A 21,262-nucleotide genomic window follows, 5' to 3' on the forward strand; every position below is an offset into this window, starting at 1 on the left:
TCTATCTGAAGAGAGAGAGCCTCCAATTTCAGGGTCTGAAAGAGGCCGTTGTGGCTGGAACAGAGAGCTTGTGGGGGACCATGATGTGAAACAAGCTAAAGGGGTTGCCAGGGGTCAGACCGTGCAGGCTTTGTAGGTAATAGGAAGAATTTTGGTTTTTCAAGAACCAGGTGGGAAACCACTCAGAAGCTGACATGGGTGGTGATGTGATTAGATTGGTATTTTGAAAAGGTTACTGCTCTTGAGTGGATAATGGATTGAGGAGCAAGCACTCTGGGTGAGAGACGATGGTAGCTTGCATTAGGGAGGTGGTGGAGAGAAGTGGATGGATGTGACTTTAGGTGTTCCAGGACTGTGAGGAACTCACAGAGCTGTCAGTGACAGAGGTTGGTAGACTGCAGAGTTCTATGCATATTTAATAAACCTTTTCCTAGCATCTCCTCTGTGCCAGGCCCTGTGCCAGCTGCTGGAGATATAGTGAATAGAATTACAGACTGGTGGAATTAGAATGAAAGAAATGTCATTATCAAGGAGGAGCACACAGATGTCACAAGGCAAAATGGCTAATTGATGAGCAGTTATTCTAAATGGAATATCTGTTCATTCAGCAAACATGAAATACTTTCTGAATTCAGGATTACAAATAGGAAGATGATACGAATTATTATTATTATTATTATTATTATTATTATTTTGAGATGGAATCTCGCTGTGTCCTCCAGGCTGGAGTGCAGTGGTGTGATCTTGGCTCACTGCAACCTCCGCTTCCCAGGTTCAAGCGCTTCTTCTGTCTCAGCCTGTCAAGTAGCTGAGACTACAGGCACGCACCACCATGCGCAGCTAATTTTTTTGTATTTTTAGTAGAGACAGGGTTTCACCATATTGGCCAGGCTGGTCTCAAACTCCTGACCTCGTTGTCTGTCCACCTCGGCCTCCCAATGTGCTGGGATTACAGGCGTGAGCCACCGTGCCCTGCCTGTTGATATGAATTATTTAGAGCAGTGTCTTTCAAACCTTTATGACTGTGACCTACAGTAACAAATACATTTTATGACACAACCAAGTGTACACACAAAGCTCCAGAAAACAGTACTTAGCTTTACTACTCTTGATGTATTGTGATATTTCAAAATTTCTGTTATTTTCATTTAAAAAATAATGCTGTTGAGACCTTTATATTGATTTCCTAATCCACAAATGGGTTGTGACTTGCAGTTTGGTGAAACGCAAAGTGTGGATTCAGGGTAAGAGTCACTTGCGGTGGTTCTGAGGTAACGATGTTAAAATGTGCTCTTATTTTTGGAAAAGGATTGGTCTTCCTTTCTGCACTGTTTTATTTTGTTTTATTTAAAGTAAAAAGAGTAAACAGGGCCAGGCATGGTGGCTCACACCTGTAATCTCAGCACTTTGGGAGGCTGAGGCAGGCGGATCACTTGAGTTCAGGAGTTCCCGATAAGCCTGGGCAACATGGTGAAATCCTCTCTCTACTAAAAGTACCAAACTTAGCCAGGCATGGTGGCACATACCTGTAGTCTCAGCTACTTGGGAGGCTGAGGCACAAGAATCGCTTGAACCTGGGAGGTGGAGGATATAGTGAGCCGAGATCATGCCACTGCACTCCAACCGGGGTGACAAAGCAAGACCCTGTCTCGGAAAAAAAAAAAAAAAAAGTAAACAGAATTAAACAGGCAGCTGGTTTTTCTGTGTGTGAAATTTTGGCATCTTGGCTAGATTGGAATTGCCTAGAGGGCAGTGACTGTCTTAATCTGTGATGTTTCTTTGGGGGCCTGGCAAAGATCCTGGCACAATGCAGGCACTCAGTGAGTATTTGTTAAATTAATCAGGTAGGTATCTTTGGACTAGAAGGTTAGATAATGGTTTGTTTACATTTGTTTGTGTTGGTACCATTCTTGCCGATATCCCAGAGGCAATGTCTGGGATATTTAGAAGTAGGTAAAATAAGTGTACTAAGCTCTTTCTCTTCTGGCCTGCTTTCTCTTCCTAGGCCAGCTTTACCACCTGAATTCATTCTGGATGAATGGTCCAGAGCCACCACTGATTGTGGGCTCTTTGGGAAGTTGTTTCACTCTCTGGAATTTAGGTTTTCTATGAGTGAAAGAAGAGGGGAGATTTGTGGTTGAAAAGCTCTCTAGACCTCGAACAAATTTTAGATGCTGAGCCTCCACTTTCTACCATCTGTCCGTTTCTGGGCCTTCCCTGAGGCTTATGGGAAACTGGATATGTACTTGATTTAATCTTTCCAAATCTTTTGGGATAGTTTTTAGGCAGAATTATGGTTTTAAATGATTTAGGCATAGTTATAGTTTAGAGTGAGCCGTCCAAGCATTTTCCACTCTCACCCTCTCTTGTGAGAAAGAGATCTGAGACGATATTAAGAGTGGATGGTGGACAGAACACTGGCCTGCAGGCAGGGTACCCAGATTCTAATTTGGGTCCTGGTGTGACCATGAGCATGTCACTTTTCTTTCACTGGTATCTTGTAGCTGTGAAGGGAGTGTCCTTGCATGTTAAACCAAAACACAAAAATCCTTTCTTTTTAATCCTCATTTTTCTCATCTGTAAACTCAATGCAGGGTTGTCATGAGGATTAAGGGAAATAATTATGTCAGGAGTCTAATTCAGTATCTGGCACATACAGAATGCTTAGCAAATGAAGCATCTTTCCCCACATTCTGATTAACTCTGATTTCTTTCTTTCTTAGCTATTCTGGAAGACAAAGAAAAAGGGTTCTTTTGGTCACCTACCACTGGCCCCATGGCTGCCTTGCAGATGGATCCTGAGCTAGCCAAGCGCCTCTTCTTTGAAGGGGCCACTGTTGTCATCCTGAACATGCCCAAGGGAACAGAGTTTGGGATTGACTGTAACTCCTGGGAGGTGGGGCCCAAGTTCCGGGGCGTGAAGATGATCCCTCCAGGCATCCACTTCCTCTACTACAGCTCTGTGGACAAGGCTAATCCGAAGGAAGTAGGCCCTCGTATGGGTTTCTTCCTTAGCCTGCACCAGCGGGGGCTGACAGTGCTGCGCTGGAGCACACTCAGGGAAGAGGTAGACCTGTCCCCAGCCCCAGAGTCTGAGGTGGAAGCCATGAGGGCCAACCTCCAGGAGCTGGACCAGTTCCTGGGGCCTTACCCATATGCCACCCTGAAGAAGTGGATCTCACTCACCAACTTCATCAGCGAAGCCACAGTGGAGAAGCTGCAGCCTGAGAACCGGCAGATCTGTGCCTTCTCCGATGTGCTACCTGTGCTCTCCATGAAGCACACCAAGGACCGCGTGGGGCAGAATCTACCCCGCTGTGGCACTGAGTGCAAGAGCTACCAAGAGGGCCTGGCCCGGCTACCAGAGATGAAGCCCAGAGCTGGGACAGAGATCCGCTTCTCAGAGCTACCCACGCAGATGTTCCCAGCGGGTGCCACGCCAGCAGAGATAACCAAGCACAGCATGGACCTGAGCTATGCCCTGGAGACTGTACTCAACAAGCAGTTCCCCAGCAGCCCCCAGGATGTGCTTGGTGAGAAGGAACAAGGCTCTTTGGGAGTGGGCCAAGGGGAGGATATTAGCAGAGGTGTTTTAGAATAGGGAGTATATCTTGTGTTAGTCCAGCAGAAACTAAACCTGGCTAGGAGGCTGAAGATACAGGTGTATCTTTACCCTTAACCCTGGAGATTGTGATTCCAGAGATCTGGAGCGGGGCTCCCGCAGTTTCTGTCTGTCTGTCTTTCTGTCTAATAAACAAGCATCCTAGGTGAACCTAGTACAGATAATCTTCTGTTTGGGAACCACTGATAGAGCCCAGTCCTACAGAAGGAAAAGCTTTGGCCCACTGAGTGGCTGAACTGAGACCAGAACCCAGGACTCTTGGTTTCTGGGCCAGACTTTTGCTCACTGTAGCCTCTCACCTCCCTCCTCAGTTTGCTCCTGACCCTCAAGATGTTGGTCTCTCAACTGGCTTAGAACAGGACAGTGATTTTTTTTTTTTAATCATTACAGTTTTTATTGTTGCCTCCCCTTTTATTACAAAAATGATAGATATTAATCATAGAAGAAAAAATTTACTTCAAATCTTCACTACTTAGAAATAACCATTTGTACATTTTGGTATATTTATATTCCTTTTTTTCTGTGTATTTCATTTCAGTGTCTTCTCTGTTTATTTCTATGTACCTCCTCTCAGTCTTTTAAAAATTCAGTATATGGGCCGGGCGCGGTGGCTCAAGCCTGTAATCCCAGCACTTTGGGAGGCCGAGACAGGCGGATCACGAGGTCAGGAGATCAAGACCATCCTGGCTAACACCGTGAACCCCGTCTCTACTAAAAAAAATACAAAAAACTAGCTGGGCGAGGTGGCGGGCGCCTGTAGTCCCAGATACTCGGGAGGCTGAGGCAGGAAAATGGCGTGAACCCGGGAGGCGGAGCTTGCAGTGACCTGAGATCATGCCACTGCACTCCAGCCTGGGCGACAGAGCGAGACTCCGTCTCAAAAAAAAAAACCTAAAATTCAGTATATGCATCTATGTATATATGAGTTTTTATAAAAACAGGATTGAAGTATATTATTACTTTGTAATCTGCCTTAATATAAATGTTTTTTTCATGTCACTAACAGTCACTTTTTTAGTGGCTGTTTCATGTTCCATAGTTACTGGACCAGTTCTCTGTTATGGACCATTGAGATGTTCCCTATTTTCCCTATTATAAATATCATCAAGTGGCCAGGTGTGGTGACTCACACCTGTAATCCCAGCACTTTGGGAATCTGAGGCCGAGGGGCATCACCTGAGGTTAGGAGTTCAAGACCAGCCTGGCCACCATGGTGAAACCCCTACTAAAAATACATAATTAACTGGGTGGTGTGCACCTGTAGTCCCAGCTACTCTGGAGGCTGAGGCAGGAGACTCACTTGAACCCAGGAGGTGGAGGTTGCAGTGAGCCAAGACCTCGCCATTGCACTCCAGCCTGGGCAACAAGAGCTGTCTCAAAAATATATATACATATATCATCTAGTGAACATTCTCGCGTGTACTTATGCGTACATTTAGGGATAGAATTGCTGGGTCAGACTGTGCATGTTGCCAGGAGAAGGTTTTGCATCCTTGCTGGCTGGTAGGAAGCTATTGCCCATCACCTTTGACAGCACTGGGCATGGCAGTTTAACAAAGGCCTCTTCCAATTGGATAGTTGAAAAATGGCACCTTATTTATATTTCTTAAATACTAGTGACAGCAAATATGTGTCACATTTTGAACAGCTATTATATATTTACAAATTTTCCAGGTAATTTGCATATTTTCTTGTTGGAAGTTGAGCGAGAAATTTGAATGTAGAACTTTGTTTTTTTGGCCGGGCGCGGTGGCTCAAGCCTGTAATCCCAGCACTTTGGGAGGCCGAGACGGGCGGATCACGAGGTCAGGAGATCAAGACCATCCTGGCTAACACGGTGAAACTCCATCTCTACTGAAAAATACAAAAAACTAGCCAGGCGAGGTGGCGGGCGCCTGTAGTCCCAGATACTCGGGAGGCTGAGGCAGGAGAATGGTGTAAACCCGGGAGGCGGAGCTTGCAGTGAGCTGAGATCTGGCCACTGCACCCCAGCCTGGGCGACAGAGCACAACTCCGTCTCAAAAAAAAAAGAAAAAAAAAAAAAAAAAACTTTGTTTTTTTTTTTTGAGACAGGGTTTCGCTCTGTCGCCCAGGCTGGAGTACAGTCACACAATCATGTCTTACTGCCACCTCAACCTCTTGGGCCCAAGCGATCCTCCTGCCTTGGCTTCCCAAAGTGCTGGGATTACTGTGCCTAGACAGGACTTTTTATATCATTGGGTCAGCTGATGATATAACGTATATTTTAACAGGTATATCTTAATGCATTAGTATTTTCATGTAATAAGTAACTTTTGAAAGTCTGGCTTAAAAATGAATAGAAATCCTGTCTTTCTACCTCTTAAACATTTCAATTCTTCAAAATATATCTTGTGAAAAAGTCTGTTACAGGAATAACTTTGTTGGGTTGTTTTTTTTTTTTTTTTTTTTTTTTTTTGAGACAGGGCCTCACTTGGTGACATGGGCTGGAGTGCAGTGGCATGATCACAGCTCACTGCAGCTTCAACCTCCTGGGCTCAAGTGATCTCCCACCTCAGCCTCCTAAGTAGCTGGGACCACAGGTGTGTGCCACCACGCCTAGCTAATTATTTTTGGTCGAGATAGGGTCTCCCTGTGTTGCCCAAGCTTGTCTCAAACTCCTGAACTCAAGCAATCCTCCTCCATTGACCTCTCAAAGGGCTAGGACTATCCCTGCCACCACACCTGTCCAGGGATAATTTTGAATCTACATCACAGCTCTTTGAAATTATTTTTGATGTCATAATTAAATTTTAGACAAGGTCAGAAATGCACAAATTTAAATAAATGTCCTAAATGCAAAGAATAAGCTGATATTTAGTTTCACAAACCAAGTAAAGCCAGCTGAAGAAGCAAATCATTAATGTATATTACACAAAGAAAATTTGACTGTATTTGAAAATACTGGTCAGAGATCCAAAATATCTCAACCAGGTAGCTATTCACATACATCAAACTTAGTTCCATATGCTTAGGACAGGGAGCTAGTTTTTCCAGGTCTCTGGAAGTGGCAGAGATCAAACACTATGCATTTAAAGAGGTATTTGGTGTTGAGTGCATCTCTTCTTTTTATGGCCCACATGGACATATACCTCATTAAATTTCCAGCTACCTTTAAAGTAGAGAGAATGCCTGTGATGAGTGGCAGTAATTCTGCAGTAACCAGAGACCCCGTTACTTGCCCAGGGACAGTGGTGTCTGGATCATCAGGTCTCTTTGTTTGAGATGGGCATCTGATAGAAATTGGGAACATAATATTTTTTGAGTGCTACTTTGTGCCAGGTGTTATTCTAAATGCTTTACGTGTACTGTATCCATTCATTTAATCTTTGCTGCAACCCTCAAATAAGGAAATCCAGGTCTTAATAGATTGAGTAACTTGCCCAAGGTCACACAGCTGCTAAGTGGCAGAGCTAAGATTTGAATCTAGGCAGTTTGGCTCCAGAGCCCATGCTCTTAGCCACCAAGCTGCTCATAGAGATTAAATCACAGAGCCCTGTGATTAAGCAAACAAAAAATAATCTGGCTGGCATGCTGACCCTGGAATAGTACTCAGGAATTTTTCTCTGGTGGGAGGTCCTAGAACTGTTCCCACCCAATAGAGAATCTGTTTTATCTTTCCATTGCCCACATTGTGAAGCATTGAAGTGCGGCCTTGGGCAAGCCCTTGACCTCATCTGTAAAATGAGGCAAATACCACCTTCCTGATCGCCTGTGGAGTTGGGCTGAGGGTTACATGGTGTAGTGCAGTATTTCTGTGACCCTGGAGCAGACCATCCGCATCAGAATCACCTGGGGAGCTTGTCAGAGCTACAGATATGAAGGCCCCATCATCTCTCCTCAACCAGAACCTCTGAGGGGGAAGCTTGGGTAGCTTTACTTTTAACAGACTCTCAGTGATTCTGATGGGCAGCCAGGTTTGAGAGCCACTTGGCATAATATCCATGAACACATTTTGTAAACTTAAAATGCCAGGCAAATACTGGGAATACTTCTTCTCTTGCAGTCTGACTTTACAGAAATCCAAAGCCACAGGTTGGTTTCCCATGGCTTGAATTCATAGCGGTTCAGCAGACATTTGTTGAGTACCTGTTAGGTGCAAAATCCCATGCCAGGCTCTGCAGGAGTGACAAGGATAAAAAGTAATCTGTTGCTGAGGTCCAGTGGAATTGATGGCCTTGTGAACAGTGATGGAGAGTGTCAGCTGGTTCTCCTCTCCCTCAGAATCACTTCTCCTCTCTGCACCTTTCAGGTGAACTGCAGTTTGCTTTTGTGTGCTTCCTGCTGGGGAATGTGTACGAGGCATTTGAGCATTGGAAGCGGCTCCTGAACCTCCTGTGCCGGTCAGAAGCAGCCATGGTGAAGCACCACACTCTCTACATCAACCTCATCTCCATCCTGTACCACCAGCTTGGTGAGATCCCCGCTGACTTCTTTGTAGACATTGTCTCCCAAGACAACTTCCTCACCAGCACCTTACAGGTGAGCAGTCTTTCTGACTGAGCTGATGCAGATGTGGGTCAGAATTGAGGCAACAGTATGTGTTTTGTTTCTTGCTATTCTTCCATGACCCAAAAATGTTTATATTTCAGTTTCCTAGTCTTGGGATATTTCCTGGTTTTCTCTCTCTTACTCAATTGTGTTTCTATGCCAGAAATTTTCTCTCTGTACCACGCTCAATCTATACCTCATCCCCAGTGTGCCTAAGTACAGTGGGGTACTTGGATTTGAATTCCTTCCACTGCTTTGGTTTACTCAGCTTAAAACAGCTTTTCTTTCTCCCTGTAGCCATGAATTGCTACAACCCAGTAAAGCAAAGTTTTGAAGTTTTTTATTCCCAGTGAAACATCTGCAGCTCCTTAGATCTCATTTAAGCATTAAAATAACTTTGATTTCCTGTTCAAACAAAATGTGCCAGTTTCTGCAGAGATTCTATGACAGAAAAAGTGAAATTTGCTTTTAACTTGGCAATTAAATTTTCATTATGAGTGGTAATTAGGAAAGAAGCTTCAAACAACTTACAATCTTCATCCTATGCTATTTCCTCCCTTTGCAAACAGATTAGTTTCCTTTATGTACTTGGGACAGCCTCTGTCACTCACATTGTGTAACTTTCTCAAGAATAGAAGAGGCAGAAGCTGCCAACTATCAGTTTCCATACTTTCCCTCCCATGAGCTTCTTTCTTCTCTCTGTGTGTAGTACCCCCATGAGGCCTGCTCCATATAAGGCAGCTTTTCACCAACCTTCCAATCCCACTCAGGGTAACAGAAGGGATGAATATTCATTAAATGTTGGGGCTGGGTGTGGTGGTTCATGATTGTAATCCCAACACTTTGGGAGGTGAAGGCAGGAGGATCACTTGAGCCCAGGAATTAAAGACCAGCTTGGGCAATATAGTGAGACCCCATCTCTACAAAAATTTAAAAAATGGCTAGGTATGGTCATGCATACCTGTAGTCCTAGCTACTTGGGAGGCTGAGACAGGAGGATCACTTAGCCCAGGAGTTTGAGGCTATAGTGAGCAATGATCGTGATCGTGCCACTGCACTCCAGCCTGGGCAACAGAGTGAAACCCTGTTCACTCATTGAATCCCTTTGGAACCCTGTAAGATGGAGGTATTATTCCCACTTTACAAATGAGAACACTGAGAACGGTTAAATCATTTACTTGAAGTCATACAGCTGGCAGATGGAGGTCAGGATTTGTACCCAGGCCTGAGTCTTGGTTTCCTGCCTGTGCTTATGCCCTTGTGTAGTGAATACAGTGAATCCCCTAGAAAGGATTATTGACTGATATCAGTGAAGACTTCATCGAGGTCCTGTTTCTCAGAGGTACAGAACGCTTTTCTAAAGCCAACCTACTGTTGGACGAGTCCCTGTGAGCAAGCATCTGACTTAAAGCTGGCAGTTGAAGGACCTGTGTAAACCATGGCAATGAGTCAGTCAAGCGCATGGTTTGAGCCTGGTCTGTTCCACTCAGAAGAGCTATAAAACTGTCCTTTTACTGGTTCTTCATGTAACAGAGAAATTAAACCCGTTTGTCCTTCCTCTGTGGGGAAAATTTTCCCCAAAGGTACTGGTTATGGGTTGTGAGGCAGTGTGAGGAGGCATTAGCCTGCTAACTTGCCTCTGGCAGTGGCTGCTTCCCTCCTGATGCACATTGATGCTGTCGCACAAACATGGGAGGGCCACGGTGTCGCTGGCTGTCGGGACCATTGTTAGCACAACCAGCAGCTGAGCTCTATAATTGCCAGGCTTTGTTGCCAGCAATGATTTACAAAACAGAAAGTGCCCAGCTGGATTGCTGGATGCCCAGGTGGGTTGTGCAAAGCTGATGGTTGGAAACATTCAGTCTTTGGACTTTTCACCAAGAAAATTCGATGTCATTATTTGGAAAAATCCAGGGCATGTCCCAAAAAAAAAAAAAAAAAAAAAAAAGTCTGAGCATTCTTCATATATAACATTCTACTGAAAGTGTTGAGGAATATATATATATATGAGTTAGCCAGGGTTCCTGCCCTCAACGGATTTGTTCATTGATTTAGCAGGTAATTGCTGAGCATCTGCTGTATAGAAGACTCTGTTCTAGAACTGGGAATATACCTGTGAGCAAAACAGAGTCACTGTCTTGACTCTTGTATTTTGAGGAAGTTAACTAACTAACTAACTCCAGATAGCAGTAAGTATTTTAGAAGGCAGTCCTGCCCTAGTACCATTTCCCTAACCCCAGCCTTTTGGTCTTACCTAGATTGCATCGGAGTTTACCAGCCTCCATGCTTACCCATTACCCCATCTCTCTCCCATGCTGCCACTTGAGGTGCTGCTCCATAATGCAGCTGTGATCCTGCTTCTCTGTGGTTCCTCATTGCCTAGAAAATTAAAAGCCCAAACATTGTTCGCAAAGGCCATTCTGATCTGGCTTCTTATCCTGTTCTCCAGCTTCTCCTCCCTCTCTCTGTTTTCCCCCATCAACTCCAGCGACATGGTCTCTTTGCAGGTTCCCAGATAGGCTATGCTGTTTCATGCTTTTTAAAAAAAAATTGTGGTAAAAAACATGGCCGTTCCGTGGTGGCTCACGCCTGTAATCCCAGCACTTTGGCAGGCAGAGGCTGGAGGATCACTTGAGGTCAGGAGTTCGAGACCAGCCTGGCCAACATGGTGAAACCCCGTCTCTACTAAAAATACAAAAATTAGCCGGGCATGGTGGCGGGTGCCTCTAGTCCCAACTACTCAGGAGGCTGAGGCAGGAGAATCTCTTGAACTGGGGAAGCAGAGATTGTGGTAATTGAGATTGTGCCACTATACTCCAGCCTGGGCAAAAAGAGTGAGACTCCATCTCAAAAAACATAAATAATAAAAATGAAATTGTGGTAAAAAACACAATTTAGCATGAGATATGCTAAATTTTCAGTATTCAGTACAGTATCGTTAACTATAAGCATCATGCCATCCAGCAGATCTCTAGAACTTCTTCATCCTACATAACTGAAACTTTATACCCATGTTTCATACCTTCTTGCCCGAACCTGATTTTCCCTCTCCCTGGTACATATTTGCTCATTCTACAACATGCCCTCAAGGCATCCCTCCTCTCTCTCTCTCAATCTCTCTCTCTCTCTTTCTCCCCTTTCCCTACTCTTAGCCTACTTTGTACTTGTCACTATCATATTGCATGAGATTAATATATTGTCTGCCTGACTCCCACACTGAGTCATGGGTTCCTTTTACATGAGGCCTATGTTTTGTTCGTCTGGTTATCTTCTTTTTTTTTTGAGACATAGTCTTGGTCTGTCGCCCAGGCTGGAGTACAATGGCGCGATCTTGGCTCACTGCAACCTCTGCCTCCCAGGTTCAAGTGATTCTCTGGCCTCAGCCTCCCAAGTAGCTGGGATTACAGGTGCACACCACCACACCCAGCTATTTTTTGTGTGTGTTTTTAGTAGAGACAAGGTTTTGCCATGTTGGCCAGGCTGGTCTTGAACTGCTGACCTCAGGTGATCCACCCAGCTCATATCTGGTTATCATCAATATGTTGTCAAGGCCTAACATTTATTTCATTTCATGTTATTGGGTGTTTTTAGGTGGATAGAGTTCATAATTATTTTGGCAATGTAAATATCGTAGGTATAAACAGTGGAGTCTGATCAAAGGGCATTAGGAGCACCAAAGAGGGACTGGTTAATTCTGACTGGGGTTGAGATTTGAGGGGATAAAGGACTAGGAATGGTTTTATGCAAGGGTGGAAGTGGGGGCATTTGACCATGCACTTGAGGGATGACTGAGATTTCAAAAGGCACAATGTGGAGAAGTATATTATAAAACTTTTTTTTTGTTTTAAATGGAGAGTCACGTTGATGCTATGTTGGCAGTGAGAGTCCAGTTCTCCACACAGAGGCATTCACTCAGGGCATTTGTGACTGAATGAATCAGCCCATAAAAGGCTTCCTCAGCCAGCTGCCTGCCCTCCCAGGTAGTCAAGTAAGTGGAACTGGCTTTCTTACTTAGGAGCTTAAATGGCTACTACCCATGGAGAGGGATTGGTGTTTGTGTGTGTGAGCACTTAAAAACAGCCACATTAGCATGGATAAAATCAGCCACGTAATGCGATGCTCTTAGCCATTAATTTTTTTTCGACTTTCTCATGTGAGGCCCTTTTGAGTGGAAGCCACTGGTTTTTTACAAATCCCTTGGATTTCACTTGAATAAAAGTGATTTGTTTTACAAAAATAGATACAGTTTTTTCTTTTATTTAAAGCAACGTAAGTCATCATAATTCATTTAAAGCCAATGAAAGGATAATCTGAATTTAATGATATGTTAGAAAGTGAGTTATGTACAAAATAAGGATTTTTATTGTTGATTGTGTAGTATTTAGGCATATAGTCATCTAACCTGTTTTTAAAAATACTTCTAGTTACAATAGGCCATGTATGCTTTCCAACTTCCTTTTTTGCTAGTATTCTAAATATGCGTTCATCTTTAACTCTTGAGGGGAAAGCACCAACTCGACAGTGAGGTCTATGGTATTTTTATCACGATGCCCACTATGATAAATGTGCCTGCCTACGCCTAACACTCTTGCCGTTAGCTATCTCTTTTGCATGCTTAGTCTCATTGAGCCCTCACAACAGTGCTAGAGGCTAGGTCTGTAATCCCATTGTACAGATGAGGAAGCAGGCTCAGGGAGGTCACATAATTTGCTCAAAATCCACAGAGCTAATGGAAGGCAAGGCTGAGCTTTACATTCTGATAGCCTGTGGTGGGCTTCCGTATATGATTAGAGCCCCAGATGAAACATCCCAGATTTTTCAAACTGCCCTCAGGTGATCTCATTCGCTGCTTTTCACCTTCCTGGTCATCATTGTGAAACAATAGTCTTGCTTTTAATACCACTTTCTTCTGCTGCAAGTAGAAACAAAATCTTCTGCCTATTGCTAGTTTCATTCTAAGTTGAATAATTATTTGGGAATTGAAAAATTTAGGAAATGTCATCTTTTTGGTCTAGCTAAAAAAATAGGATAAGATAGTGACATAGCTACTACCTTGATATTTTGAATTTCTCGAGGTGACCTAACTGAACTCAATTTATTTAACTTAGGTTTAAGAGAAGCTTTCACATGTATGACTAAAGTAATTTAGAATTTCATAATACACAGTTTAAATGATTAAAGTGTTCATGCTTTATTTTATATTTGAAGAAAAACACCCAGTAGATGTGCTTTTTGTTTTAGATAAATGCGTTTGTTTATAAAATATTATCCTATTTCAAAAGTATTTTTTAAATATTTAGTATTAATCTGCTGAGATTAAGGTGATTTATGTCCCAGTGATGTTAAAAAGTGTTGATTTGATTTTGTTTTAGTGAAAAAATAACTAGATCACTGTTAAGTTTCCTGAAGAAGGCATAAAATTAATCTGAAAGTAAAAGAATCAGAATAAGTTATTTCTTGGAAACTAAGTAGTATTTAAACATCTTCACTTCTGAATTGTGAGGAGTTTTTACAAATACCAAGTTTGTGAAACTGTGGTCAAAAATAGATCAGGGGATGCCAGGGGTTAGTGGTGAGGGAAGGGTTTGACTGCTAAGGGGCAGCATGAGGGAGCTGTTTGGAATGATGGGATGGTTCCATGTCCTGACTGGGGAGATGGTTACACAAATTTGTATGCACCTTCAAACTCAGAACTGGATACCAAAAGCAAACACTGTGAACATATATCACATGGTGGTTGCATGGGGGTATATATATATATTTGTCCAGATGAACTGAGCATTTAAAATTGATGAATTTACTAGCCTGGGCAACACAGTGAGAACCTGTCTCTACAAAAAATTAAAAAAAAAAAAAAAATACCAGGCGTGGTGGCTCATGCCTTTAATCCCAGCACTTTGGGAAGACAAGGTGCAAGGATCACTTGAGCCCAGGTGTTCCAGACCAGCCTGGACAACATGGCGAAACCCTGTCTCTACAAAAAATACAAAATTAGCTAGGCATGGTGGCAGGCATCTATAGTCTCAACTAGTGAGGAGGCCGAGGTGGGTGGATCACTTGAGCACAGAGGTCAAGGCTGCAGTGAGCTGTGATCACATCACTGTGCTCCAGCCTGGGTGACAGGGTGAGACCCTGTCTCAAAAAAAAAAATTGTCTAGCTGTTGGTGGCGTACCTGTAGTCCTAGCTGCTTGGGATGCTGAGCCCAGGAGTTCGAGGCTGCAGAGAGAGATGATCATGCCACTGCACTTCAGCCTGGGCGACACAGCGAGACTCTGTCTCAAAAAAAAAAATAAAAATAAAAATAATAAATAATAAATAAATAAATAAATAAAATTAATTGTGTGTAAGTTGTACCACAATAAGGTTGATTTTTTGTTTTGTTTTTTTTTAAGTCAATCCAGACTATGCCCTGTGTCCTGGAGGCTGCAGAGGGGACAGTTCCAGAAGCACCTTGGTTCCCCACAAGGCAGTGCTAAAACTGAATATTAGGGATGGATTAAGCCTCTGTCAAGACAAAAGGTCTGGGTAGGGGAAGGATGAAGCAGAGATGCCTCTGCTTTGACAGGACTTTGCTCAGCATTCGTCACTGCGTGTTGCAGCAGGCCTAGTGTCTTACCTCTACGGTGGGAATAGTCAGCTCCTGGGCTGCCTCCCAGGCTGTGGTAAAGATCAAGTTGGTGAGTTCTTTAAAAAGGACGAAGCACTTTTTAAATTAGAAACCTTATTTGTTAGACTGAAGGTATCTGTTTTACCTGCCTCTAGTGGAATTTATTCCCAGGCAGTGTTTGAGAGTGCTTCGGGAAGATGGGTGATGAGCGTGAGCCCAGCTTGTTGCAGCCTGTCACTGCTGGCCATTGCCAAGTGCAGGGCAGTTCCTGGGTCTCATTAGGTCATTTGGGGAGTACCCTTTGGGCTCTAACTCTATACCTGGCCCTGGGCAATATGCTTTGTGGGACACATCAATAATTAGGACGCAGTCCCCACATTTAACGGTGCAAATCACTGTGATACAAGCACAGTGTGAGGAATGCCATGAGGAAGGCTTGGGCACAGTGCTGGGGAACAGAGGTCCGAGCAGTTCATGTCACAAGGAGGTGGCTTGAGAGCCATGGCGTTCAGGGGCCTAGTAAAGAAGCTGGCTCCTCCCTAAGATGAGCCTTTCATTCTCCCCGGCATCACCACATCATTATTGAACAGCTGTTTGGTGCTAGGCACTGTACAAAAGTGAACCAAAAATTGAACCTGTGGTTGTCTTCATTCTTCTGTTCACGAAACATCTAATGGGTTCTTTTTGTGTGTCGGGCGCTGTGCTGAGAGTAGAGCACAGTGTGAAAGAGCCGCTGCTGTGAGGTTGCTCCTTGTCTGGTGGGCGAGATCAACAGCAAATGGCCTGTTACCTTACTGAGACTGATCAAGGTAGCCCTGGGGCTGAGGGAGCGCAGAGGAGCACCCGCTCCATCCTTGGTCTGGAAGACATCCTAAAGGAGGTGATGTCTGAGCTGAGCCTGAGTCTTTAGGAGAAATTCGTAGGTGAAGGAGGAGAAAGCAGGAGGTGGAAGGGTGTTAAGAGCAGAGGGAAAAGCGTGTGTGCAGAGAGGTGCAGAGGAAGCAGTGGCACATGTTTGGGTGGCTGCTCAGTGGCTGAAGAGCAGGGACTGTGGAAAGTCATCCAATTCCCATGTAAGAAAGGGAAACTGGAAGAGACTTGCTAATTCAGCCCAGCAGGCTCCCTACAACCTCTGGGGATGGCCTCATGGGTGTGCAGGGCCTCCAGAACTAAAACTGTTTGAGAGAAGGCTTCTGTGCTGTCCGTACCAGGCCCCTCCCCAGAGTTCAGCCTTGCTCCAGGCAGGCTCCACTAGCTGCCTACAGACAGGCCGACCCCTGGCTTCCCCATGGCCCTCGCCACCAAGATCACACAGCCCCTCTAATTAGTTATTGATCTGGCATTTTGTTGTGGCTGTGCTTCCCACTCCTACGTATAGTCGATTCCCAAGTTAATGAAGCTGGATTCTGTACCGTCCTCCTTCCCCCGCATCACTTCTCCCTGGGCTCACACTGCTGCTACTCCAACGGAATGGCTCCAGACAAAGACCACTGAAAACGAGCCGCACTCCTGCTAACAGGAAGATGGCACAGAAGCGGGTGGGAGGAATATTGCCTCTGGAATCAGCTGCAGAGTACGCCTGTTGCCTTTGTTGGGTCAGGTCTCCTGGGGCCCAGCATCTTTCCATGGTGGCCTGAAAGCCAACTGTGGCATGAGGGTGATGTGGATCAAAGAGCTTCTTCCACCGTCACACCCCTGTGTCTCTGGGTGGGCCTGTAGGGTAGCAGATGGTAGTCTGGGAAAAAACACTTCTTCCTTTCTGGGTAATTTGTATTCAGTCATTTAACTCCTCTCAGCTTCCATTTCCTTAAAATAGGCATTCTGTTGTATCTTCCCAGGGTGTTGGGAGGATCCAGTTGGATGCTCTGTGAAACTTCTTTGAAAACAGTAAAACAATATAAGAAGGAATCATGGGTTTGCTGTTACTCTTAGGAAGGGGCTGGGATCCCGGACAATCTGGAATGGGGTTTCAGATGTGGAAAAAATTACCATTCTGCTCCCCTGCCCCTGTTTGTATTAAATGAAACTGTTCATGAGAGTATCAGAATAAGGGGTTAATAGAATATAGAAAGAACTCCTACAACTCAACAATGCAAAAACAACCCAATTTAAAAATTGACAAGGAAGTTGAATGGACATTTCACCAAAGAAGATACAGAATGGCCAATGTGCACATGAAAACATACTCAATATCCACTGATCATTAGAGAAATGCAAATCAAAACTACAGTAAGATACTACCTCCCACCTATTAGAATGGCTATGATTTAAACACACACAGAAAATAACAGGCGTTGGCCAGGATGTGGAGAAATGAGAACATTTGTGCATTGCTGGTGGGAATATAAAATGGTAAGGCCCCTGTGAAAAACAGTGTGGCAGTTCATCACAATTTAAACAGGGAGTTCCCGTCTGATCCAACAGCTCCACTCCTGGGTTTCTGTGCAAAAGAATTGAAAGCAGAGACCCTAAGAGATATGTTCATAGCAGCATTATTCACAATAGCCAGAAGGTAAAAACAACACAAATGGACATTGACAGATGAATAGACAAACAAAATGTGGTATCTGCATACAACATTCAGCCTTCAAAAGAAAGGAAATTCTGACACATGCTGCATCATTAATGAACCTTGAAGGATATTATGCTAAGTGAAATGAGCCAGTTGCAAAAGGACAAATGCTGTATGATTCCACTTAGATGAGGTGCCTACAGATTCATAGAGACGGAAAGTAGAATGTGGGTTGCCAGGGCCTGGTGGGAGGAGGGAAGGGGGATAGGGTAGTCGAATTCATAGAGATGGAAAGTAGGATGTGGGTTGCCAGGGCCTGGAGGGAGAGGGAGGGGCAGTTGCTGTTCAATGGCTGCTGAGTTTTGGTTGGGGATGATGGGGTCATTCTGGAGATGGATGGTGATGATGGTTGTACAGCAATGTTAATGTACTTAATGCTACTCAACTGTACACTTAAAATGGCTAAAAGTAATATGTATATTTTGCCACAATTTAAAAAAAAAATATTTAAAAATGGTTGAAGTGGTAGATCTTATGTACAAATGCTCCTCAGCTTCCCATGGGGTTATGTCTTAATAAACTGTAAAGTCAGATATACTGTAAGTCAAAAATGCATTGATTACACCTAATGTCCCTAACATTGCAGCTCAGCCTCGCCCACCTCAAACGTGCTCAGAACACTAACACTAGCCTACAGTTGTGCAAAACCATTTAACACAAAGCCTATTTTATAATGAAGTATTGAATATCTCATGTAATTTCTTTAATACTGTACTGAAAGAAACAATTCAAAGTGTGGCTTCTTCTGAATGTGTATCACTTTGCATCATCATAAAGTCGAAGTGTCGTAAATTGAACCATCGTAAGTCAGGGTCCATCTGTATATTTTACCACAATAAAAAAAAATCAAAGACAGCTTTTAAGGGGGATAGAAGCCTCAAACTGGCAGCCTGTGGCCCATTTAGAAGATTAGAGCAGCAATTCAGTCTTGTTGGCTTGGCGCCTAGGACTTTATGGTGTCCAGGGGCTTATAAGCACCCCCAAGCCTTTCTTAGGACCTTAGTACCAACTGGTGTAGCTACTACCTGTTCCTCTGGGATACTGCCCAGGTGTCCAGTAGAACCCCCCAGGGGGTGGGGCCGGAGTCATGGCCCCAGCCTTAACAGTGGGGCATCTCTGCCCAGATAGTAATTTTCCATTCTAGTCCTGCCCTAGCATCTCAGCTGGGTTTGGACCTTCTTTCTTGGTTTGGGGGGAGCACAGCAGGTGTCCTGGGCCTATGCCAGTGGCAGCTGATCCACCCGCCCCAGAGAGCCGAACACCATGAGGAAATTTCCACAGCTTTCTCGCGCTCGCCCCCCGTCTTCTCAGGAGTGACTTATCCTCTGTTCTCTGTAGGTTTTCTTTTCCTCTGCCTGCAGCATTGCCGTGGATGCCACCCTGAGGAAGAAAGCTGAAAAGTTCCAAGCTCACCTGACCAAGAAGTTCCGGTGGGACTTTGCTGCAGAACCTGAGGACTGTGCCCCTGTGGTGGTGGAGCTCCCTGAGGGCACCGAGATGGGCTAACTCGGGCAGCGCTCTCAGCTGCGAGGGGCCCCTTGCCACAGGGCTGCAGTCCTGGCCTCTCCATTTACTTCTTCCTATCCTGGGACCTGTGAGGGCAGCAATCTCTCCAGATCCCACAAAGATGGAGCCAGAATTCCCTTTTTCACTGATAAATATGTTTCTTCATTGCCAAAGAGGCTGTACCCATCCTGAAGGCACATTTGTACGTTCCCCATCAGCTGGGCCTTGGTGCTAACCTGGCTGAATTTCACACAGGCTCTTACAGAAACTCCTAGGGGAGACCTGCCTACATGGCAACCAGATTCCCTCTGAGTGAGAAGGAATTGAACCAAAAGTCCTAGAAAGAACTGATTGCTTGTTCCATAGGAGCTTAGAAAACGAGAAACCCTGGATTGCCCAGGGGGTCTGAGAGGTCGGTTGGTGACTTTTTTTGCAGTTAAATGCAGGGTGATGGGGAAAGGAGCCTGCCTCTTGCTGAATGGGAGCAGAGGACTTGGGCCTGCGGCTTCTTGGAAGCCCTTGATTGGGAAGAGAGTGTCAAGGGAGGCAGCTGGATTCAACCTGGCAGGTGGTCAGCTTCAGCTTTCTCCATCAAAATCCCATTCTCATGTCCAGAGGCCCAGTGGGTCATCTCCCAAGGTGGGTGTGGCCCCTGACCTCAGGGGCCTTGCTGGTGCTGTTACCTCCCACCTGCTCCATCCTGAGGCCTCACCCAGAAGTGGGACCCTCCCCTTCCTCACCAGAGCCACCGTCACTGTTTCTGATGACCTGGAGCGTCAACAACAACCAGAAAGGTTTCTGCCCAGGGCAGGCTTCTTAAGGCCCTTAGGAAGTTTTGTGCCTTCCAAGTGCTGAAGAAGACCTGGTCAGCCTAAATCTTCCCAGTCCTGCTGTGGAGCTGTCAGTCACTGGAATAATAAGCTCCTGGTTCCTTGGGAGTCCTGGGGGCACGCCTTTCGTGCTGTGTGGCAGGGTTCCTCTCTAGACAAGTACACAGGCCCTGCCACCCTGACATCAAACTGCTGTACTATGATCACAGTCCCTGTGCCATCCTTTTCCAAGGCTGGGGCTCACACCAGGTTTTTGAATGAGAATCCCTGCTGGTTAAGACTTTTGCTTCCACTTGTTTCCTTGGAGATGTTTTTCCAAGAGCATAATGTACATTAAAGTCTTCGAGTTGAGACAGAATCCCCTTGTGTGTGTGTCTCTTGCAGCTAATCCGCCTGATCTCCAGAGCAGCCAGGCTGCTGTCCATAGACACACACCTCCCTCCAGTGTCTGGGAGACCTGCCCAACCTCTGGAGTCTGGAAGAGGCAGGCAGCCAGTGTTCCTCCTGTTCCTCTGAGGCCCCTGAGACAGGTACACAAGGAAGAAGGGATGAGGCCCCATGTCTCAATAATAACCTAAGATTCACCTTATATGAATTGGCTCCTCTTTTTCTCCCAAAGCCCACTCATCGAACTACCTGGGGAGCTTGTGAAAACTGTATCTTTAAAGGAGTGAAGTCCTGATACATGCTACAACATGGATGAACCTTGAGAACGTGCTAAGTCAAAGACAGGGACCACCTATGACATGATTCCATTCACGTGGCATGTCCACTATAGGCAAATCCACAGAGAGGGAGAGTCAATTAGTGGTTACCAGAGAATAAGAGACGGATGGGAGTGACTGCTGATAAGCCTGGGATTTCTTTTTGGGGTGATGAAGATATTCTGGAATCAGATGGTGGTGATGGTTGTACAACCTTATGAATTTACTAAAAACCACTGGAAGTAAGCACTTGAAAATGATTAATTTTATGGTATGTAAATTACATCTCAATAATTTCTGAAAATGGAGATTCCCAAGTCCCATCCTGCAGAGTTTCTGAGGCAGCGAATCCGGATGGGGCCTGAGTTCTGAGGCACACTCAGTTTTGTTTTGCTTTGTTTTGTTTTGTTTTGTTTTGTTTTTTTGAGACAGAGTGTTGCTCTGTCACCCAGGCTGGAGTGCAGTGGTGCGACGTCGGCTCACTGCAAGCTCCGCCTCCCGGGTTCACGCCATTCTCCTGCCTCAGCCTCCCGAGTAGCTGGGACTACAGGCGCCCGCCACCACGCCCGGCTAATTTTTTGTATTTTTAGTAGAGACGGGATTTCACTGTGTTAGCCAGGATGGTCTCAGTCTCCTGACCTCGGAGGCACACTCAGTTTTAAGTAACATTACCTGTAAGTGACAGCATTGCGATTAGTACCTGGAGCTCCCCTGGGACAGAATTTGTCTCCCATCAGGGCAGTACCTAAAAGTTGGATCATGTAACCTTGTTACCCAAGCGTGTCAGTCAGTATTCCTGTGTTTACACAGATGCACGCCCCTTACACACACACACACACACACAACAGGTTAAACAAAACTAGCTACTGTTTACCAAGGGCTCTGTTCTGTTACTTCACTGAAATCCTCAG

General features: G+C 45.0%; 1 protein-coding gene and 2 long non-coding RNA genes across 12 annotated transcripts in view; 1 reads left to right on the top strand and 2 right to left on the bottom strand.

The window, feature by feature from the left end:
* Positions 1-21,262, top strand: part of AAR2 (AAR2 splicing factor) — a 34,830-nt gene that overhangs the window by 637 nt on the left and 12,931 nt on the right. For 4 of the 10 annotated variants that reach the window (XR_013399868.1, XR_013399867.1, XR_013399866.1 and 1 more), the window contains exons 2-3: positions 2,724-3,533; positions 7,893-8,122. Coding sequence is in view for 6 of the 10 variants with exons in the window: in XM_028828405.2 (XP_028684238.1) it covers positions 2,777-3,533; positions 7,893-8,122; positions 18,650-18,817 (1,155 nt within the window). In the remaining 4 variants the exon portion in view is untranslated. Of the gene's footprint in view, positions 1-2,723; positions 3,534-7,892; positions 8,123-18,649; positions 20,006-21,262 lie in introns of those variants that run through there. The other 6 variants (XM_077951763.1, XM_077951762.1, XM_077951761.1 and 3 more) reach the window with 2 other exon arrangements.
* LOC144332148 (uncharacterized) lies at positions 2,723-5,924 on the bottom strand. The gene is made up of 3 exons (XR_013399922.1): positions 5,803-5,924; positions 4,954-5,072; positions 2,723-4,448 (listed from the first exon to the last, which is right to left on the bottom strand). It is a non-coding gene; the product is annotated as an uncharacterized LOC144332148 (long non-coding RNA).
* Positions 9,039-13,397, bottom strand: LOC144332142 (uncharacterized). Its single transcript, XR_013399916.1, has 2 exons — positions 11,631-13,397; positions 9,039-10,734 (listed from the first exon to the last, which is right to left on the bottom strand). It is a non-coding gene; the product is annotated as an uncharacterized LOC144332142 (long non-coding RNA).

The sequence above is a fragment of the Macaca mulatta genome, chromosome 10, assembly GCF_049350105.2.
Source record: "Macaca mulatta isolate MMU2019108-1 chromosome 10, T2T-MMU8v2.0, whole genome shotgun sequence".
NCBI lineage: Eukaryota > Metazoa > Chordata > Mammalia > Primates > Cercopithecidae > Macaca > Macaca mulatta.